General features: G+C 55.6%; 1 protein-coding gene across 1 annotated transcript in view; it reads left to right on the top strand.

The window, feature by feature from the left end:
* CACNA1S (calcium voltage-gated channel subunit alpha1 S) overlaps window positions 1–13280 on the top strand; it is a 68720-nt gene extending 55440 nt beyond the window's left edge. Inside the window, exons 29-44 of the mRNA XM_036086684.2 lie at window positions 581–637; window positions 1494–1622; window positions 1820–1885; window positions 2466–2557; window positions 2991–3150; window positions 4118–4245; window positions 5232–5328; window positions 5657–5759; window positions 6727–6828; window positions 7128–7252; window positions 8640–8768; window positions 9567–9817; window positions 11113–11198; window positions 11938–12029; window positions 12239–12382; window positions 12516–13280. Coding sequence (XP_035942577.1) covers window positions 581–637; window positions 1494–1622; window positions 1820–1885; window positions 2466–2557; window positions 2991–3150; window positions 4118–4245; window positions 5232–5328; window positions 5657–5759; window positions 6727–6828; window positions 7128–7252; window positions 8640–8768; window positions 9567–9817; window positions 11113–11198; window positions 11938–12029; window positions 12239–12382; window positions 12516–12767 — 2013 coding nt within the window. The 3' untranslated portion in view covers window positions 12768–13280. The remainder of the gene's footprint in view (window positions 1–580; window positions 638–1493; window positions 1623–1819; window positions 1886–2465; window positions 2558–2990; window positions 3151–4117; window positions 4246–5231; window positions 5329–5656; window positions 5760–6726; window positions 6829–7127; window positions 7253–8639; window positions 8769–9566; window positions 9818–11112; window positions 11199–11937; window positions 12030–12238; window positions 12383–12515) is intronic.
* Window positions 13281–19314: the final 6034 nt, after the last annotated feature.

Raw genomic sequence — 19314 nt, 5'->3', positions numbered from 1 at the left:
CACTGGGACGCAAGCCTTGGTCGTGCTCGCGGGCCAGGGGCAGAGAGACGTCCACAGTGGGCGGCTCAGACTCCCGCGGAGGGCCTTTGCCCCTGCAGGATGGGACTTCCATAAGGGCCTGGGCGGCCCTTCCACAAGGGAGCTGGCAGCCTCCTTGGACCCAGGGAGATGCAGAGGTGTGAGCCCACTCAGAGTGATGGGCCGGCACTGTAATGTGTCCCCTCAGGGATGTGTCCCCAGCATCTCATAACCCAGACACACAGGAAGAACCTGGGCCCCTTGTCAGCTGTAGGCACGTCCCAGAGACAGGACGGGACCTGTCCCCGTCTGGTCTTCCCTCCCCTTCTTGCTCCCTTGTCCCCAGCCTGTTGCCTCACTGTCCCCACAGCTTGGTCCTCACACCCACCCACCCCTGCCCCTGATTGGCAGCCACCTGGGGTCTTCATCCCCTGCCGCTCTTTTTCTCTCTTTAACTCTTCTGTGTGTCCTTTCTGACGCCTCTCCTCACCTGCCCCCTCCCCCCGTGTCCCTCCTCCTCTCTCTCCTCCCCTGCCCCTCCCCTGGTCTCTTCTCTCCACAGACTTTCCTGGCCTCCAGCGGAGGACTGTATTGCCTGGGTGGAGGCTGCGGGAACGTTGTAATTCCGGGCTGCATGAGCCTGCCCCGCACGCCCGCCAGCTCTCCGCCCTGCAGCTTGCATGCTCAGGCCTGGCCATGGCTTTGCATGGGGTGGATCCGGCCCGAGGGCTTCCTTCCCTAGAGCAGGCGCCCTGGAGGGTTCGGGTGAGGGTGGGGGCGCGGGCCCTGCGGCAGAACGTGCATGGATGCAGTGGCTTTCTCAGAGCCCTGGGAGACGGGGTGAGGGGTCACTCTGGCACCCTCCGTCCAGATGGGAGCATCCAGAGAGGACTGTGACTGCTAGCTGGTGCAGGACCTTAGTGACAGCTCGCTGGCGCAAGGTCTCTGGGGACACAGGAAGCCTGGCAGGGCTCTCCCCTTCCAGAGTTATCCCGGTGTCTGAGGCTAGGCTTGCCTGGCTTAGGACAGCCATGTGCTGGGTGGGGTGGTGGAGTGGCCGTGTTGAATTGACAGGGACAGAGCACCCACGCTCTAGGGAAACTGCACTGAAAGTGTCCTCCACTCAGTGGCAGCTTGAGGACGAGGTGAGATGAGGCAGGAGGCCCCAGAAGGACAGGCATTGGGCCTGGCTGCAGCCTCACTGGGCCCGGGGCCCAGTCCCTGCTGCCTGTCCTGAGAACGGGCTTAGAGTACTGCTTGGCCCACGTCCCTCCTTTTGGCCCAACAAGCCCAGAGCCCTGAGCCTGAGGAGGATCGGGCACTTAGTGCCCAGCAGGGGCCATGAGGTGGGGCTGGAGCTCCTCTCCACCATGGACATCTCACCAGCACACACACATTGTCCCTCCCACCCCGCCTGCTCCTTACCCCTCTGAGGTGCCACCTCCAGACTGACCTCTGGGGCTGCTGGCCCGCAGGACCCAGACGAGAGTGCCCGCATCTCCAGCGCCTTCTTTCGCCTGTTCCGGGTCATGAGGCTGATCAAGCTGCTGAGCCGGGCGGAGGGAGTGCGCACTCTACTATGGACCTTCATCAAGTCCTTCCAGGTGTGCCTGCCCAGCCCTCCTGACCAGGGTCCAGGCCAGGTCGGCACGGAGGACCCAGAGAGGCTGTCGGGGACGTCCGGTTAGCCCAGGGTAGAGCCCCGGGGTGGCCACGGGGTGCACAGTGAGCTCAGGGAGGGGACCGGCTGCCAAGCAGGTGCGCCGAGCCCTGCGCACTGACCCTCCCTCCTCGCCGCCAGGCCCTGCCCTATGTGGCTCTGCTCATCGTCATGCTCTTCTTCATCTACGCGGTCATCGGCATGCAGGTGAGAGACAGAGGGGGGCCAGGTCAAAGGAGGGATCTTGGCCACGTGACAGGGGGCATCTGGGGGCCCTCAAGAGAGGCCTAATCATCACGGAGGCTGGACAATCCACCCTCCCTGCCTCTTCCATCCTGGCCACCAAGGTGTCAGACACAGGACTGAGGAAGGACGCTGGGCACCTTATCCCCAGCGGCCGCAGGGCTGGTGGGCTGGGAGCCACCCAGGGGAGCCTTGGCATGCGGGTGGACAGCAGGGGCCACATGACAAGGGCCTCAGGTGGCCTCAGTCTACCCTCCGGCGAGCCGTCTCCCCCCGTTCCCCACATGGAGTCCCTAAGTTGGCTTGAGCTGGGAAAAGCCGTCTGCCCTCCTGCTTCCCCTTGGCTTGATGGAAAGAACTTCACCCAACCTTGAAAATAATCCGATTAATTTGACTCCCGGTCTGCTGTGGCCTGCAGTAAAGGGGACTTGGAGGAGGTAGGGGTGAAAGAGGGGAGTAGGTGAGGTGGGAGAGGATAGCGGGGCCTGGACTGAGGGGAGGCTGTGATCTAGGTCGCAAGGTGGGAGCCTTTTGTGATTTGCAGATGTTTGGTAAGATCGCCATGGTGGACGGGACCCAAATAAACCGCAACAACAACTTCCAGACCTTTCCACAAGCTGTGCTGCTGCTTTTCAGGTGCGAGGCTCCTGCTGCCCCCACCCCATCCCCACCCCCTGCCCTTGGCCTTTGCTTTGCTCTACTCTGCCCCAGAGGCAAGTCCCCGGCTTCCTGGCCCCGGGGCCCGTATAGCTACAGAGCGCCCTGCGCCCTGACCCGCTGAGGCTCTGCTGTCCCCGTCTTGAAATGTTTAATCGCTTTTAGAAGTCAGCTAAGCTCCCCACTGCACAACCCATGCCGTTTTTTAAATCCGTTTTGGACAAGTGGCCCCACATCTTCATTTTGCGCTGGGCCCCAGAAATGACGTAGCTGGTCCTGAGTGGAGTATGGCCCAGCCCCCCGGCTGTCATCCCGCCGAAGCAGGAGACGGGGCCAAAGGTCCCTTCACAGGAGCGGTGGGGCCTCCGTGGCCTGCGACCTTGCCTCACCAGTAGGATCCTGTCTCTTCCAGGTGTGCGACAGGAGAGGCATGGCAGGAGATCCTGCTGGCCTGCAGCTACGGCAAGTTGTGTGACCCTGAGTCAGATTACGCCCCGGGTGAGGAGTCCACGTGCGGCACCAACTTTGCCTACTACTACTTCATCAGCTTCTACATGCTCTGTGCTTTCCTGGTGAGGCGCCAGGAGAGGGGCCTGCCCCGCCAGTCAGCTTCTGTCCCTCAGGGGTTGGCCTCGGGGACCCAGGACCCAGGAGACTCTGGTTAGACGGCCCCTTGTTCCGCATATCCTGGGTGTGACTTGATTTTCTGAGGGCTTTATCATGCTCTGGAGGGGTTGCTAAAAAGTTTTACCTTTTTTGATTTGCAATTAGTAATCAGAAGAATTTAATGGGGCTCTGTCCTAAATAGATAGGGGCTCCCAATAAAGCCACTTGCCCCTTCCTATTCCTCTGAAGAGAAAGTTGCCCCACCATGAGGGGGATGAGGCTCTGGAAACAGGGTCCCAGAGGAGGTCCCTAATGGGGTTAGAAGCAGAGCGCAGATTGTTCCCAGACTCCGGGGTTGCTGTCTGTTACATGTGGAAGGCAAAGAGCCAGCGGTGTCCATGGGACTGTCGCTCCTTCACTCTTTCTTCTTTCCTATATTTGGTCAAAACTGTTGTGTGAGCATCTGTGTGCCCCTGGGCCCAGTGCAGAGGGCAGAAACATGCCAACACCCAGTCTGGCCCTGAAGGAGCTCACTGGGTACCTGGGGAATCCATGTGTAAGCAAATCTTGCCGTTCAAAGGGACACCCGCTATACACAGACAAGGCAAGAGCAGTGATGGGGCATGGTCCCGTGAGGACACTGAGGGCGATCACTCTCGGCTGGGGGCAAGAGGCTGAGATTGGAAGAGCTTGAGCTGGGTTTTCAGGGATGAGCCCTAAGATCCCCATCAGAGGATACTGCCCATGCAGGAGTGAAAGGTGTGACACAGGTCACTTGTGTGGGGGGTGTAGGTCATTCAGAAGGGCTGTAAGGAAGGGCCCAGGGAGGAAGGAGCTCTGGCCCCCTTACCCAGTGGACACCTCCCAGCCCCATCCCTATCCCCATTATCACCCACTTTTCCATGCTGGGAGCCCTCGGTTCTCCTCTTATAGATCATCAACCTCTTTGTTGCTGTCATCATGGACAACTTTGACTACCTCACACGGGACTGGTCCATCCTGGGCCCTCATCACCTGGATGAGTTCAAGGCCATTTGGGCAGAGTATGACCCAGAGGCGAAGTGAGTCCAGTCTGTAGGCTCTGTGCGGGGCCGTCCCTCAACTGTCCCCCCTTCCATCCCAGACCCCATCCTGGTGTCCTATATGTAGTCACTCTCCAGTTTCATAAGAATGAGTGGGCTTCTTCTCCCTCCATTATCTGAGGTTCCAGATCAGAAAATTGGAGTTTCTTAGGGTTGGAGGGATCCCACAGCCTCCCAGGGCAGAAAACCCCTTGACTTCATTGGGAAATGATCATCCAGCTTTTGCTTGGACACATCCAGGAGCAGGGAACTCAGTACCTCAGCAGGCCCTGGCTAGTCAGAGTTGTAGTCCACTGACCAACAGCGCGCTAGCTTGATTAAAATGCAGAGCCCCCCGCCCCACCCCAGACTGACTGAATCAGAAACTGCGTTGCTTATTAGCCTCATCCTCAGGGCATTTGTATGCATGTTAAACCTTGAGAAGCACTACTGCTTTACATTCTTTCTAAAAAGGTAATAAGCTCATATTTGATGAATGTTGCCCAGGCGTCAGGCACTGTGCTAGCCACTGCATACATTATCTCATTTAATCCTTACAACAATCTATGATGCAGCTCTCCAGCTCTCTACCAGTCCCTGGAAGTGAGCTTCTACCTCCAATGATCCACACCCTCTACTTCTGTTAATATAACCCAAGAGCCCCCCAGTCAGCTCAAACAGAACCCAAGGAAGGCTCTGCCATGGGGAAAATGAAGTCCAGATTCTAGACCTGGAGATCCCACATCTGAGGGAATTCTGCTCTCAAAAGGACATTTGCCCAAAAAAGAACAGCCCATTCCTGGTGGTGGGCAATAGTGAACCCAAACATTGTTTCTTCTTTAAAGAGTGAGCTCAGCTTTTACCTCCTTGGAAAATAGGAAGTGTTCCCCCGTGGCCTGGCTCTCTTCTCCTTGGCCTGTTCTCTGAGCAGGGAGGGTGGTTCTGGGTGGGGTTGCAGGGATACAAGTCTATGTGTCCTCCTGCAGGGGCAGAATCAAACACTTGGATGTGGTGACTCTGCTGAGACGGATCCAGCCCCCTCTGGGCTTCGGGAAGTTCTGCCCCCACCGTGTGGCATGTAAGGTAACCAGTGCTGCCAGGGAGGAGAGGCTTTTGGGAAAGGAGAGGCTCAGGTACCTTGGGACAGGGAAGCTGGTGAGGGAGGGCCTGATTGGATGAGTCATTTTAGAGCAGTCATCTCTTGGGTCCCCAAGGCCCTCCCTGAGGACCTCAAGTCTCAACAGTGTCCCCCCAACTCATCTTTCCATTCTCTCGTGAAGGGTGTCCTGAATCACCCACACCCCCAGCCTTCATGTCCCATCCCCTCCCGGTCCACAGACCAGGCTGGGATGACCTGCCAAGCCTGGCCTGGTCCCAACTCAGCAGCCAGCCCCTGCCCCTCCCCTCACAGCGGCTGGTGGGTATGAACATGCCCTTGAACAGCGATGGCACGGTCACCTTCAATGCCACACTCTTCGCTCTGGTCCGCACGGCACTCAAGATCAAGACGGAAGGTGAGGGTTTTCTGGTGTGCAGCCCCCTCCCTTCTCTCAGAGGATGAGTTTTCTGGTACAGATTCTACCAGATTCTCAGAGCTAAAGGTTGGAACCAATAGCCATGGGGAAAAGTAGAAGGAGGACCCCAGACCATCACCACAACATTCTCATGCCTTTCAGGGCTTCGAGAGAGCTGGAAAATTCTCTACAGGGCAAAGGTCACTAAGGATCTATTCCCACACAGCTATGTCTGAATGGGGCCAGAGAAATGGCAGCGTTAGCACAGAGGGGAGGGCCACCTGAGGTCTGGCTCTGGGCGGGAGCAGAGAAGCTCCTCAGGTTGCACTGGGCAGGCAGTCCACACTCAGTTCCACTAACCCTGCAGGTCCCCCCCTGCCAGGAAGGCAGACATGGTGGGAGCAGGGAAAGGAGTTACGGTGGGGGTCTTGGTATTGTTCCTGAGCCCTCACTTAGGGCTCAGCTCTACCAGAGCCATCCCCGAAGGCCATCAGGACCTCTGCCAGCATCTGAGACAGCCCCAGGGAAGGTTTTCTTGGGAAGGCAAGGAGAGGAAGGCCAAGAGTCAAGAATTCGAGAAACCAAGTTAGGGCAGCAGGAAGGCCGCCTGGGGGTCCTTGGGAAGACCATAGGGCATGGGGATTTGAGGGCTTTTGAGGGGAAAGGGAGAAGAGCAGGAGATGACAGACAGCCTTCAAAACCAGCCACTCTGAACACGTCAAGGCTTGTGGGACGTGAATACATGACCCAAAGGTTGGGCTGCCCCAGGGAGATGGTGATGCCCTCCCCCCATGGTCAGTGCTCAGCACAGCAGCTGCCAAAACCAACCAACAAAACAAACAAACAAACAAAACCTCAGCCAACATTTGTTGAGTGAGGTGTTCAGAGAATCCTAGGTGGCTTTGTCAAGTGCCATTGACTTGGGCTGGGTGACTTTAGACCGCCTCTGCCTGTCCCTTGCCCCCAGGTAACTTTGAGCAGGCCAATGAGGAGCTGAGGGCCATCATCAAGAAGATCTGGAAGAGAACCAGCATGAAGCTCCTGGACCAGGTCATTCCTCCAATAGGAGGTGGGTGCTGCTTTGGGAGACCAGAGTCCAGAAGCAGCTGAGGAGAGGCGACAAGGAACTTCTCCAGGAAGCCCTATGAGAATCTGAGAATAGCCCAGACCCTTTGTAAATACCTTGGATAGACCCCATGGTGGCCATCAGGGCAGGCACTAGACTTAGGATGGAAACTGCCCACTGTCCAAGTCAGCAAGGAGAGGAATGTCCTGAATGGCCCGGTCCTGGCTACCCCTGGCTCCCACTATGAACCCAGTTCAGATTTTTACCCACCTTCAGGACATCCCTTGTTGGCTCCTCTGCAGATGATGAGGTGACTGTAGGGAAGTTCTACGCCACGTTTCTCATCCAGGAGCACTTCCGGAAGTTCATGAAGCGCCAGGAAGAGTATTATGGGTATCGGCCCAAGAAGGACACTATACAGATCCAGGTAAGCTCAACCTGAACTCCAAGGGACTCCACTGAGCCAGGTCTCCAGGCTCCAGCTCCCTCTTCATGGCTTTGAAGGCCAGTGACGGAGGCACAGAGGGAAGGAGGGAACCAGGGTGAGTGAGGAGAAGAGCCAGGAGCTCCTCCATCTCTGGATGATAGGACCAAAAGAAATGGGATTTGTTCAAAAGAGAGATTTGAGTGATTAAAATGATCCACTGGTACACAAAGAAATTTAAAACTTTGTTTCATCTCATCTGTTTTTTATTTCTATTTTTTGGTGTTAATCATAATGCACACAATTTACAAATTCAAAAATATACATGCATTTGAGCTGTGTGCTCAAAAACTTATTTCAATTGCAATTTTTACTTTAAAACAATCTCACAATTTTAAAAGTTGCATGTATAATACAAACACCTTTTTTTCTGAACCATTTAAGAGTAATTCCCAACATAATGTTCCATCAACCCAGAACATTTTCATAGGCAACAAGGGCATTCTCCTCCATAATGCTCCTACATAATCACAATGCAACCACCAGAATCAGGAAATTAACATTGAGACTTCTAGGGGTGCCTGGGTGGCTTAGTCGGTTAAGTGGCTGCCTTTGGCTCAAGTCATGATCCTGGGGTCCTGGGATTGAGCCCCACGTCCGGCTCCCTGCTCAGCGGAGAGCCTGCTTCTCCCTCTACCTCTGCCTGCCACTCTGCATACTTGTGCTCTCTCTCTGTCAAATGAATAAATAAAATCTTTAAAAAACAAAAAAACATTGAGACTTTATTACCATCAGATCCTCAGGCTTCATGTCAATTTCACCAGTTGTCCCAATAATGTCCTTTATAGTAAAAGGATCCAATCCAGAATCACACATAGTTAGTTTCTATATCTCTTTTGACTCTTCCATCCAGAACAGTTCCCCAGTCTTTCCTTGACATGACCTTGACACTTTTGAAGATTGCCAGGATATCCTTCAGTTTGAGTTCATGTGCTGTTTCTTCATGATAGATTTAGGGTACACATCTTGGACAGGAATGCCACAGAAATGATGCGGTCGTCCCATTGCTTTGATCAACTCAAAAAATTATATGAATGACATGTTCAATCAAAAGAGATCATTTGTCTAGAAGACTGTACTGAGTAAAAAGATTTTTCCACCTGGAGGCCTGGGAGGGTGTGAGATGACCCATGAGGTTGAGAGAAGATTCCTTGGGAGCCATTAGGGTTTGGACCATCCCAGAGGTCAGAGCAGGACCTCATGGAGCCCTGGGTCATTGAATGTCCAGGAGAGAGTGGGGCTGGAGCTGGGGCTAAAAATGAGTGAGGCCATGGGAAGCAGTCTGGTCTCCCCCACTAGACTGGAGGGGTCACTGCGCTTCTGTCCCCAGGCCGGACTGCGGACCATTGAGGAAGAGGCAGCCCCAGAGATCCGCCGCACCATCTCAGGAGACCTGACAGCGGAAGAGGAGCTGGAGAGAGCCATGGTGGAGGCTGCGATGGAGGAAGGGATATTCCGGGTAAGTGAAGACTGTGACCACCTCGTGTGTTCTAGGCACGGGGAGCAGCAACATCCCATAGATACAAGGGCCAGGAGCCCAGCCATACAGGAGGGGAATTTGGAAACTGAAGATACCCACAACCCACATCTCTTGGGACTCAGAATCCTACTGGACCCAAGCTGCTGGAGTTGTCAAATACGACACATACTCTCTTCCCTTCCTCTACCAAGCCTCACTCCTGTCCTCATCTCCCCCAAAGCCCTAGTTGACATTCATCTCCTGGAATCCCTTCAATACCAAATGCCCCGCCTGCTTCCAGTTAACTGGTCCTCAATCTTTAGCTCTGTCTAGTGTTTTTTATGACACTGTAAAACTAAAGGGTCCTTAATGACCACCTAGTGGTGAATGCCTTTGGGTTTTCCCTGAGGAAACGGTGACCCAAAGAGATGATAGGAGAGATCCAATATCACTTAGCAAGTTAGTTTTAGACGTGGGACTAGAACCAGTTCTCCAGACTCCCGATCTGGTGCTCTTTCCATGACAACGTATTTCTCTATCTGGATGTCTGTGTCTCCGATGTAGTTCCTTAGTTGCGTCCTGTCTACCCTATTCAATTGAGAACTCTCTGAAGAGGGAGATCGTGATCTCTTCTCTGACCTTATAGCCCAGTCCATTCTCCTCTGGCCTTACAGGATTTGTCTTCTAATATATCACTTGTTCCCAGTACGTCATGCCAGGATGGCAGTCCCCAGGCACTCTCAGTTCCCATCCCCCCGTCACTGCTCTCAGCCCTTACTCTCTCCTCCTTGCCCCTAGAGGACTGGAGGCCTCTTTGGCCAGGTGGACAACTTCCTGGAAAGGGCCAACTCCCTGCCCCCTGTCATGGCCAACCAGAGACCCCTCCAGTTTGCTGAGATAGAGATGGAAGAGCTGGAATCACCTGTCTTCTTGGAGGATTTCCCTCAAGATCCAAGCACCAACCCTCTTGCTCATGCCAATACCAACAATGCCAACGCCAACATCGCCTATGGCAACAGCAACCATAGCAACAGGCAGGTGTTTTCCAGGTAGTGGCAGCAACTGCCAGCTTTGGATGTAGGGGCCCTGGGGTAGGGCTGGGAAGACATGGTTAGTGGGTTCCAGGCTCTTGGGAGGGGGACATTCTGAAATGTATAGATTGCCTTTTGCTTGCCTTTGTGTCCTTTGGGATCCATCCTCCACCTTAATGCAAGATGCGGGCCTGGACTGCAGAGACTCCTTTGGCCAGCAGAGGGCAGCATTGGCACAAATGCTCTGTGGTTCCTCTCTCTGCAGCAGGTCTAGGAGCTGGGACCTATTGAACGTAGTAGGTTAGGAAGAGAGAGTTACTACAAGAAGAGTTACTACAAAAAACTGTGGGAAATTAAAGTTTAACTGTTGGATTTGGGTTCCAGGGAGATCTCACTGCTGAGTGGGTCCTCTCTCTCCCATGCTGAGCTGTAGACTAAATATAATCTGCGGTTGCATAAGTATCATGAAAAACAACAGGATGGGGGGAGAGCTTCTCGGAAATCAGCACCTGTGGGCTGAGGTCCCAGCAGAGCTTCCGTTCTAGATAGGAGGACCTGGAATGGCTGTCACACACCGTCAGAAATGGGCAGGACAGGGCAGATGCCCCATGAGCAGATACTCCCCCGGGGCCAGGGCTGCCTACACCCCCTTCCTTTCAGAGACCCCCAGGCCCAGAAGGGTCCCTGTGCCCTGGGTCACCATGGTGGGGACACAGAAGTGCCAGACCTGGGCCCTGCCCTGAAAGGACTGTAGTCATCTTGGGACATGTATCCTGTGACGTGACTGTGACCGAATAATCACAAAGAGCAGGTGCCCTGAGACTGCAGGCGTCCTGATTGCCAAGGGCTGGAAAGGCCTAGAACGGAGCTAAGCAATGGTTCTCAGCCTCCGCTGAGCATTAGAAGCATCTAGAGAGCTTCCAAAATTGCAGTGCCCGGGGCCTCACCGCAGATTCTGGGGATGGGACACGGCCACTACTAGTTTTTAAAGCCCCCCAGGTGACCCAGTGTGCTGCCAAGGTTGAAAACCAGTGTCCTAGAGGGTGTGAGGCTGGGGCTGGGCCTCGGAAGATGAACAGAATGTGGAAAGGGTGAGGGAAGGACATCCACTGGGCAAAGGAGAGGAGGAGGGGACGAATTTGGCTTCTTTCTCTTAGAGGGCCAGGACTGGCTGGGCAGAGAGCGGGCTGAGCACCAGCCCTGGAGTCAAGACGACACCAATGATGGGGCCAGACCCTGAGGGGCCACAGAGGGGCAGGATGGCGGGAGGACCAGCAGCATGCTCTGGCTCACCAGCCTTGCTTCCGTTTCAGCATCCACTACGAAAGGGAGTTCCCTGGAGAGACAGAGACGCCTGCTGCCAGAGGAGAAGCCTTTGGCCAACCCCGAAGGGTCCTGGGTCAGTCTTCTCTGTGCGCCCTAGAAGCTGAGCCTCCCAGAGCGGCCTGGGGAGCCTGGCTCTCCCCTTACCCTTGGGGAATCTGGCTTGGGAGCCTGTCACAATGGGAGTCAGCTGGGCCTGGGATGGAAGAGTTGTCAGGGCCAGCTCCTCATCCAGGCAGAGGAGAAGGGAGCCATCTAGGTAACTGAGTGAGGTGGGAAGGGGGTGTGCCAGGAAACTCCCACCTGCTGCGCACCCCCCCTCCGAAGGACAGCCCCTGGCCGCACTGACCCCTTGGCCCTGGGGCCCTTCAGCAGATGGTCTGGCCATCTCCCAGCAGGTCCTAGACCGCTGTGTGTGACAGCAGGAGTCCTGAGGATGCCCGAGTTCGAGGGCACTCGCCCCCCTCCCCAGAGTATGCGCGTGCACATAACACACACAACACACACACAATACATGCACGCACACTTCTGCACGCAAGCACACATGGACACACTGAAGAAGAGCTTGACCAGATCTGGTCAAACTCTGGCCCTGATCCCTCCCCCGCCAACCCCGCTGCCCGAGCCACAGGGACAGAGACCAGGGCAAGTAGAGGGGCAAGGGGACACACAGGGTCCTGCCTGGCCTGGACTTGGTTGGGTGTGAGCATGTGCACCCCCTCTAGGATGCCTTCCACAGCCCTGAGGCTCTCAGCTCACAGGGGCCCTGGCAGGACTCAGCAGCCCCTCTTGCCCTTGCTCTGTATTGCCCACAGGACTCCACAGCAAATCCTGTGTGGAAAAGCTAAAAGGACAGCTGACCCAGAGAGAAATGCCCAGATCCCAGGCATTTCCTGCCCCCTGCCAGGTAATGGGGCAGAAGCCTGGGAAGGAACTCTATACAGAGGAAGGGGGCCACCGTAATTTGCCCGTTAATAACAGAAAGGGCCGGACTCCTGGGTCCTCCCCTCTCTGTGGGTCTTGGCAGAGGCTCCCTCTGAAGAGCTGGAGTTTCACTGGATCCCAGTGGGCTCCAGCATCCCTGTTGGGGTCTTCACTTTTGTGCATTTGGAACAGCGTGCCAGGGCTGAGTCTCCCCTGCCTGAGGAGAGGAGGAGCCCCACCCCAGGGTCTCTGCCTGAGGAAGCAACCCACAGCCGTAGGACCAAGGAGAGCAGTCCTCGGTGCCAGACTCCAGCGACAGCCCAGCTGATTCAAGAGGTGAGGTGGGGGTGGGGACAGAGCCGTGGGCGGCATTCAGGGCTGGCCCTGGGCTGGCCTGGGTGGGCAGGTAGAGGCAGACCCCTGAGGCAGCTCCGCAGGAGAGCCCACCCAGCCTCTGTCCTCCCTGCAGGCTCTGGTTCGAGGGGGCCTGGACACCTTGGCGGCTGATGCTGACTTTGTCCTGGCGACCGGCCAGGCCCTGGCAGATGCCTGCCAGATGGCACCAGAGGAAGTGGAGGTGGCAGCCACAGAGCTACTGAAAAGACAAGGGTTCCCAGAGGGTCCGGCCAGTGCCCTTGGACGCTGGAGCCTCAGGTCCTCGCTGGGCAGCCTGGACCTGCATCAGGGCTCCCAGGAGACCCTGATCCCTGCCAGGCTGTGAAGGCCCGCCCAGCAGCAGCGTGGGCTTAGACCTAGCAAGCCCCACGGCGAGGGAGGGGTTGCTGGGGCAGAGAAGGGTTAGCCCACCATGGTGGCCCCACGCTCTCTCCCCAGCTCAATGGATGGGCTGAGTAGGGGCAGTCAAGAACCACTGCAAAAAGTCGGGAAGAAGTAGATTGACATGGGGCGCCTGGTTGGCTCAGTCGTTAAGCGTCTGCCTTCGGCTCAGGTCATGATCCCAGGGTCCCGGGATCGAGCCCCGCATCAGGCTCCCTGCTCAGCGGGAGGCCTGCTTCTCCCTCTCCCACTCCCCCTGCTTGTGTTCCTGTTCTCGCTGTCTCTCTCTCTGTCAAATAAATAAATAAAATCTTATAAAAAAAAAAAAGAAGTAGATTGACAGGCCCCTCTCCTCACCAGCAAGAAGCACGGTTGGATGGAGCCTCTAACGTCTTGCAAATCGGCCCGTCCGTGCCATCGTCTGGCTGGCAGAAGGCCACTCCCACCAGCAGGACGTTAAAGGCTCCAGGCGTATGACATTGGCACCTGGCCCCTGCTTGTCTCCTTTTTTGGAAACGTTTCCTACTCTTCTTCTCCTCACTCTTCCCTCTTCCCCATTCCATTTCCTGCTCATGGGCTGGGGAGCCTGGGCCTGGGAGGACCGAAGGGCCATCTGGATTGTTATCCCGCATGCGGCCAAGAGGGGCCCATTGTGGAGAATGTGGATTCTCCTGGAAGTCTGCCTCCAGTTCCACTCACTGGGGCCCTGTAGCCCCAGGAAGGACCGGTGGCCTTACAAGTCACGGCCCCACATCCCGGGTCACGCCAAGGCCAACCTTCTTTAAAGCTATGACCATGTCTCTGTGGCCAGAGCCCGTTGCTGACATAGGCCTCGGGTCCCTCGAGTGTTTGTACCCTCGGATATCAAAGATCTACAGTTTCCGCGGCTCCTCTTACCCGCACCAAGCGGTACTGGGTACCCGTGGCCACGATTTACCAAGTGGCTCCCATCCGCCGGCGCCCCACGCTCCCCTGTGCCCGGGGCAGTCGCACATTCTGTGTACAAAGCATTTCCACACCATGTCCATCTCGTTCTTATCCCAGCCTCGCGAAGCAGGTCTTCTCTAAGCAGTTAAAGGGTTTTAAGGATGCGGCAGTGGCGGCCCCGAGAGGTGGCGTGGCGAGCTTGTCGGGCGCTGGCCGTGGCCGCGGTGACCGCCGGGCCGCCCCACAGCCCCCCGGCAAAGCCCCAGGTGGGGTCCGCTGGCTCGGCGGCCGGCCCCAGACTGAGGGCAGGGAGACGCCCACTGGCTGCAGAGCTGTGGTCCCCGGCTCTGTCCTCTCCTCAAGCCGCAGCACCAGCGGCTTCCCCCACGCCCCCCTTCAACAGCTTGCTGTTCGGCCACAGGGTCCCTCCCTCAGCTCCTCTTACCAAACCGAGGAACTCGCCCCCTTTGTCTCTTGCTCTCCTCCCTCCCTCCTGACCCCTCCTCGGATTCTTCCCCAGCCAGTCTCCTGTCTCCCCCTCGCCCCCTCTCCCTCTGTCTGTAGGTCACGTTTGAGGTGTTTCCCTCTTAACAACATGTCCTTGCAGCCGTCCTGTCTACCTACATGAGGTCGGTCTGTCTATCTCTCTGTCTGTCTGTCTAGTGCATTCCTGAAGACCAAACTTCTTCCCTGGGTTGTCTCCTCATCCACATTTTCGTTCTTAGTTCCCATTTCTCATCCCCATGCAGCCTGCCTTCTGCCCATCATTCACCAGTATCTCCCACGATCTTGTTGCCAATCTAGCGGACCCCAAGTCCTTACCTTCCTTGATTTCTAGGCAGCATTAGGAACGACTTACCTCTCTCTCCTTCCTGACATGCCTGCACCCCTGGTTCTCCCGAATTTCCTCCTACCTTTCAAGTGCTCCAACCCCTCCGTTCCCTGTGAGCTCTCGCCTGGCCCAGCTACCTCTCCAGTGGGGGACTGATTCCTCAGGGGTCTGTGTCCTTGATCCCTCTTTCCACTTGGGAAGTATCTCTGGACGCTCTCAGCCACTCACATCTCAGCTGTGTCTGTGTTGATAATTCCCAATTCCATATGGCTAGAGCGAACTCCACATCTCTATGACAACTCACGTATGTCCTACCAGTGCCCAAAGCACATCGTGTCCAAATTCAGCCTTGCTGTCCTTTCCCCATAGACGGCTGCTACTCCGATGTTGCTGGTCTCAAGGAAACCCACCCGCTGTTCAAACCAGAAGTCTGGGTGTTGTCCTGGGCTCCCACCTTGCCCCCACAGACTCATCCTCCTAAGCAGTTCCCAAGCTTGTCTTTGTGTCCACAGTGACTTTCCTGATATGTTCAATCAACGTTTCATGCCTCTTCTTTTTTCTTTAACATCTTTATTTATTTATTTGAGAGAGAGAGCACAAGTGGGGTGGGGGTGGAGGGAAAGGGATGGAGGGAGAGGGAGAAGCAGGCTCCCCGCTGAGCAAGGAGCCCAATGTGGGGCTCGATCCCAGGACCCTGGGATCATGACCTGAGCTGAAGGCAGACGCTTAACGACGGAGCCACCCAGGCAGCCCCGTTTCACGCTTCTTCTATTGCAAGAGCCTCTGGCCTGCCCTCCTGGCCTCCTCTCTTCTCTTCCCCCCAGTCTGTCTCTGATCTTTCTGAAAGGAGAAGCCTGTTGTCTTATTCCTTTGCTTAAAAGCCTTAAAGGCACCCCCAAATCCTCAGAATGTCATGCAAACCCTTGCCTCTGCTTACACGTCTCCCCCCCGCCCCCCCAGGCCTGGCCCTCACACAGGGCCTGGTCTCCCCCTCTCCTGCCGCCAGAACTCTCAGCCCACGGATCCCTCCCTAGTCATCTTTCAATTCTCAGCTTTGCTATGGCTTCCTGCAGAAAGCTTTCCCTGAACAACCCTCTGAAGCCTGACCCAGAAACACGGCGCCCTCCCTCCCCCAGTACAGTGGGGATCATAACTGCTTGTTTATTGTTACCCTAGCCAGAGGCTAGCTTCACGAACTCAGGAGCACGTCCACTTTATTCGAAGTTATCCCCCCAAAGCTGAGCGCTTGTCAACCCAGACCAGTGGCTCCGTAACTGTTAATAAATGCAGGACGAGGGTGAGCAGCGCGGACCCTTCCCTCCAGAGGCTCCCTGCCCCGTGTCACCTGCCTGGGTTCTGCAGCCACACTGGCCATCTGTCCAGGTGCAGGGAAGGCAGGGAGGAGGGGCTCTGCCTCTAGGGGGTAACAAGCTGGACTTCACCTCAGCCCTACGCACACCTAGCTGCCAGGCTGCTCCCATAAAGCCTGAAAGGAACAGTGTGGAAGGAGGAGGGCGGAGGTGGGAGCAGAGGGGAGCAGGCCGGTGTGCGGGGAGAGACAGTCCCCTCTGCTCAGCGGGACTGTCAGACAGAGACGGTGTACCCGGAGGGGCTGGGGGGGGCCACCTTCTGTCGCCAGGGGACACAGGCCAGAGGCAGTGTCTGCTGGACCCCTATCTTCTCCTTGTTGATTCCCTGCAGACTTGGGGCCCAGCTGCTGGGTGCGGGGTCTGCCAAAAGGGGCGGGGGTGCCGCTGGTGGGAGGGAATGGGCACAAAGCCTCATGCCGGCCGTGGAGACTAGAAGAGCCCTCCCATCTGGCAGGTGTGAAGCTCAGATGGACGGTCTCTGGAAAACCAGTGAGGGTGGGCCCAGTTCCAGACTATCTTCAGAGTAGGGAGGAGCTCCCTGGCTCTGGTCTCGGTGCATGTGTAGGCCCTGCTCTCGATGGGGCTGAGTGATTCTTAAAGGAAACATATGGCTACTCTCTGCAACGGGTTTCAGAGCATAGACTTGGAAGCCAGACCCATTTACACCTGAATCCCAGTCACCTACTCCATGCTGTGATGTCAGGCAGTTCACACAATCCTCTTAAGCTTCTGCTCCTCCTTCCATAAAATGGGGGACTAGTTCCTGCCTCCAGGGTGTTGAAAGGTGTGACGGTGACCATGTAAAGACCCAGCCCTTGGTAAGAAGCTGTTGCTTTGATTCTGTCCAATGCTGGCTAGTGAGAGAGCCAGACCCTTAAGCTGGGAGGACACTGAGCTCAGGGGACGTCCTGGGCCTCTTAGGGAAAGCCGGGCAATGTGACTGTCAGCCCAGGGAATCTCTGCATCAGACCGCGTCCCCCACAGCCCTGCCTGCTCCCAGGACAGCCCGTGGATGGAGAGGCCAGTCCCTGCTCCCGGAGAAACCACTGTGGAAGGCACCGCCAACCCAGAGCTGACCTTGACCCCCATTTTTCTGGCATCTGATCCCAATAACATGTCATTCCTGCCGTGGGGCTGACAGCTGATGGGGCCAGGTGACTCTTCCATGCAGCGAAAGCAAACCAAGCCCCAGAGAAGGAAAGAGCCATAGACACCCAACTGTCCACGTCAGTGGCAGGAGCCAGGAGGAGACCTCGGCCTCCGTCGAACTTCAGAAAGGCCAGTGAAATGTCGGTTTCCTCATCTGTAGAACAGTAAGATCTGGTATTCAGGGAGCCCAGTTCACTAAGTGCCCGGCCGGCGACATCTCATTCAGTCTTTCAGCACCGTCCGTGAACTAGGCGTCCTTGTGAATCCCATTCTGCGATGGAAACACACCTTCGGAAACACTCAGTGAATTACCCAGAGTCACTTGGCCAAGAAATAGTGACACTAGGGGCCAGACAAGAGCCTGGACACTCTTTTTTTTTTTTTTTTTCCTGGTCTCCCTTCTTTATTGATCTCTGGCTATAGCAGGGTTCTGGGAGACCACTGGACACTCTTCTTGAGCTGCTGACTTCTTGCATTGTTGTGAGGATCCCCCCGACAATGCCCCCCAACCCCCACCTTGTCCCCGGCTTACCTGGCCCAAGACCCTTCCCGCACCCTGCCAAGTGGGCCCCACCCTCAACGCAGCCCCTCCTGGCCCAGGCCCCACTCACAAGCCCCCACTCGCGGTGCCTTTCTGCACCCAGCAAATGCCTCCGTGATCGACCTCCGTCTTCCCCGACGGCCTGGGTACACTCTGTTGCCTCTTCCTTAGTGCTCTTGTGTTGTGTGATAACTATTATTACGGCATTTATTACCCTGTAGTGTAACTAGGAGTTTAAAGTTTGTTTTTTCTACTGAGAGTTCCTCAAGGACAGTGAGTTTCTTTATCAAGTTTGTATCCCCAGCAAGGGGCAAAGGAAGGAAGGGAGGAAGGAAGGAGGGGAGAAAGGGAGAGATGAGAAGGGGAGGGAGGGAGGGTGAATGCATGACAGCACACCACGTCAACTGCTAAGTCACGTGTATTAGATTGAATCATTTGAAATTGCTGATATTCTATCTCTTTTGTCTATAAAACAGCAATTTTATGTCTAACTTACTATAATGAGGGTGGTGGGGCTTACTTGTCAACTTAATCAGAGGGAAGGGGCTTACCAGGGTGGCATCTGAAGCAAGGGGACGTGGCTTCTCTGGGTTCCTGGCTAGGACTGCCTCGGAGGCCCCCTCCTGACCACCACGTTTGGGGCTGGGGGTTCTGCCCCTTTCCTTCCTCCTTCCTTGGCATCATCTCTTTTTTTCCCCTCTCTTTTGCTTTCCCTGCTTGGCTCCCTGCTTGTTCCTTTTGTGTCTGCTAATTCCCCACCCCTGTCCCTTCTGGGGGAGAGGGGACCCTCCATGAGCCCACAGGCCACCTGAGGCAGGGCACAGGGCTCAACTGCCCTTAGGTGGCCAGGACTGCAGTTCACTGTTCCGAGGACCCAGGAACAGTTACCAGCTGCTCTGCACCCCTGTTGGAGCAAAGAAGTTGGAGCAAGTTACCTTTTAAAAAAAAGTTTGTTGAGTTATAATTAATATATAATAAACTGCACATAGTCTATGTGCTCGATTTGATTATTTCTGAAAGATGTATACACAGCCGTGGAACCAACACCACTATCAAGATAATAGATCCATCCACCACCCCCCAAATTTCTTGGTGCTTATTAGTAATCCCTCCTCTGCTGCTCCCTGCTCTGTTTACTGCCCCTGCCTCCCTCCTCTCTGCACCCTCACCACCCCCCGGGCCCAGGTCTGGCTTCTTTCACTCAGCATAATTATTTTGAGGTTCATCCATGCTGTACCATTGGTAGTTTTCCTTTTTTTCTTTTTAAGATTTTATTTATTTATTTGTCAGAGAGAGAGAGAGAGAGAGTACAAGCAGGGGGAGCAGCAGAGGGAGAGGGAGAAGCAGACTCCCCGCTGAGCAGGAAGCCCGATGTGGGGCTCGATCCCAGGACCCTGAGATCATGACCTGAGCTGAAGGCAGACGCTTAACCAACTGAGCCACCCAGGCATCCCCACTAGTTTTCCTTCTTACTGCTGATAGTATTCTATTATTTGACCTACATCAGTTTATCCATTCATCTGTCGATGGACATTTGGGTTGTTTCTAGTCTGGGGCTATGACAAATAAAGCTTCTATGAACATTTGTGTGCAAGGCATTGTGTGGACCTATGAAGCAGGTGACTTCTCAGGGTGCTCCGCTCGTTTTTTGAGCTCAGCAGCCGCCAAGGCC

The sequence above is a fragment of the Halichoerus grypus genome, chromosome 7 (genome assembly GCF_964656455.1).
Source record: "Halichoerus grypus chromosome 7, mHalGry1.hap1.1, whole genome shotgun sequence".
NCBI classification, from domain to species: Eukaryota; Metazoa; Chordata; class Mammalia; order Carnivora; family Phocidae; genus Halichoerus; species Halichoerus grypus.
The sequence above is the reverse complement of the archived record's forward strand: the minus strand, read 5'-3'. Positions and strand labels throughout refer to the sequence as shown.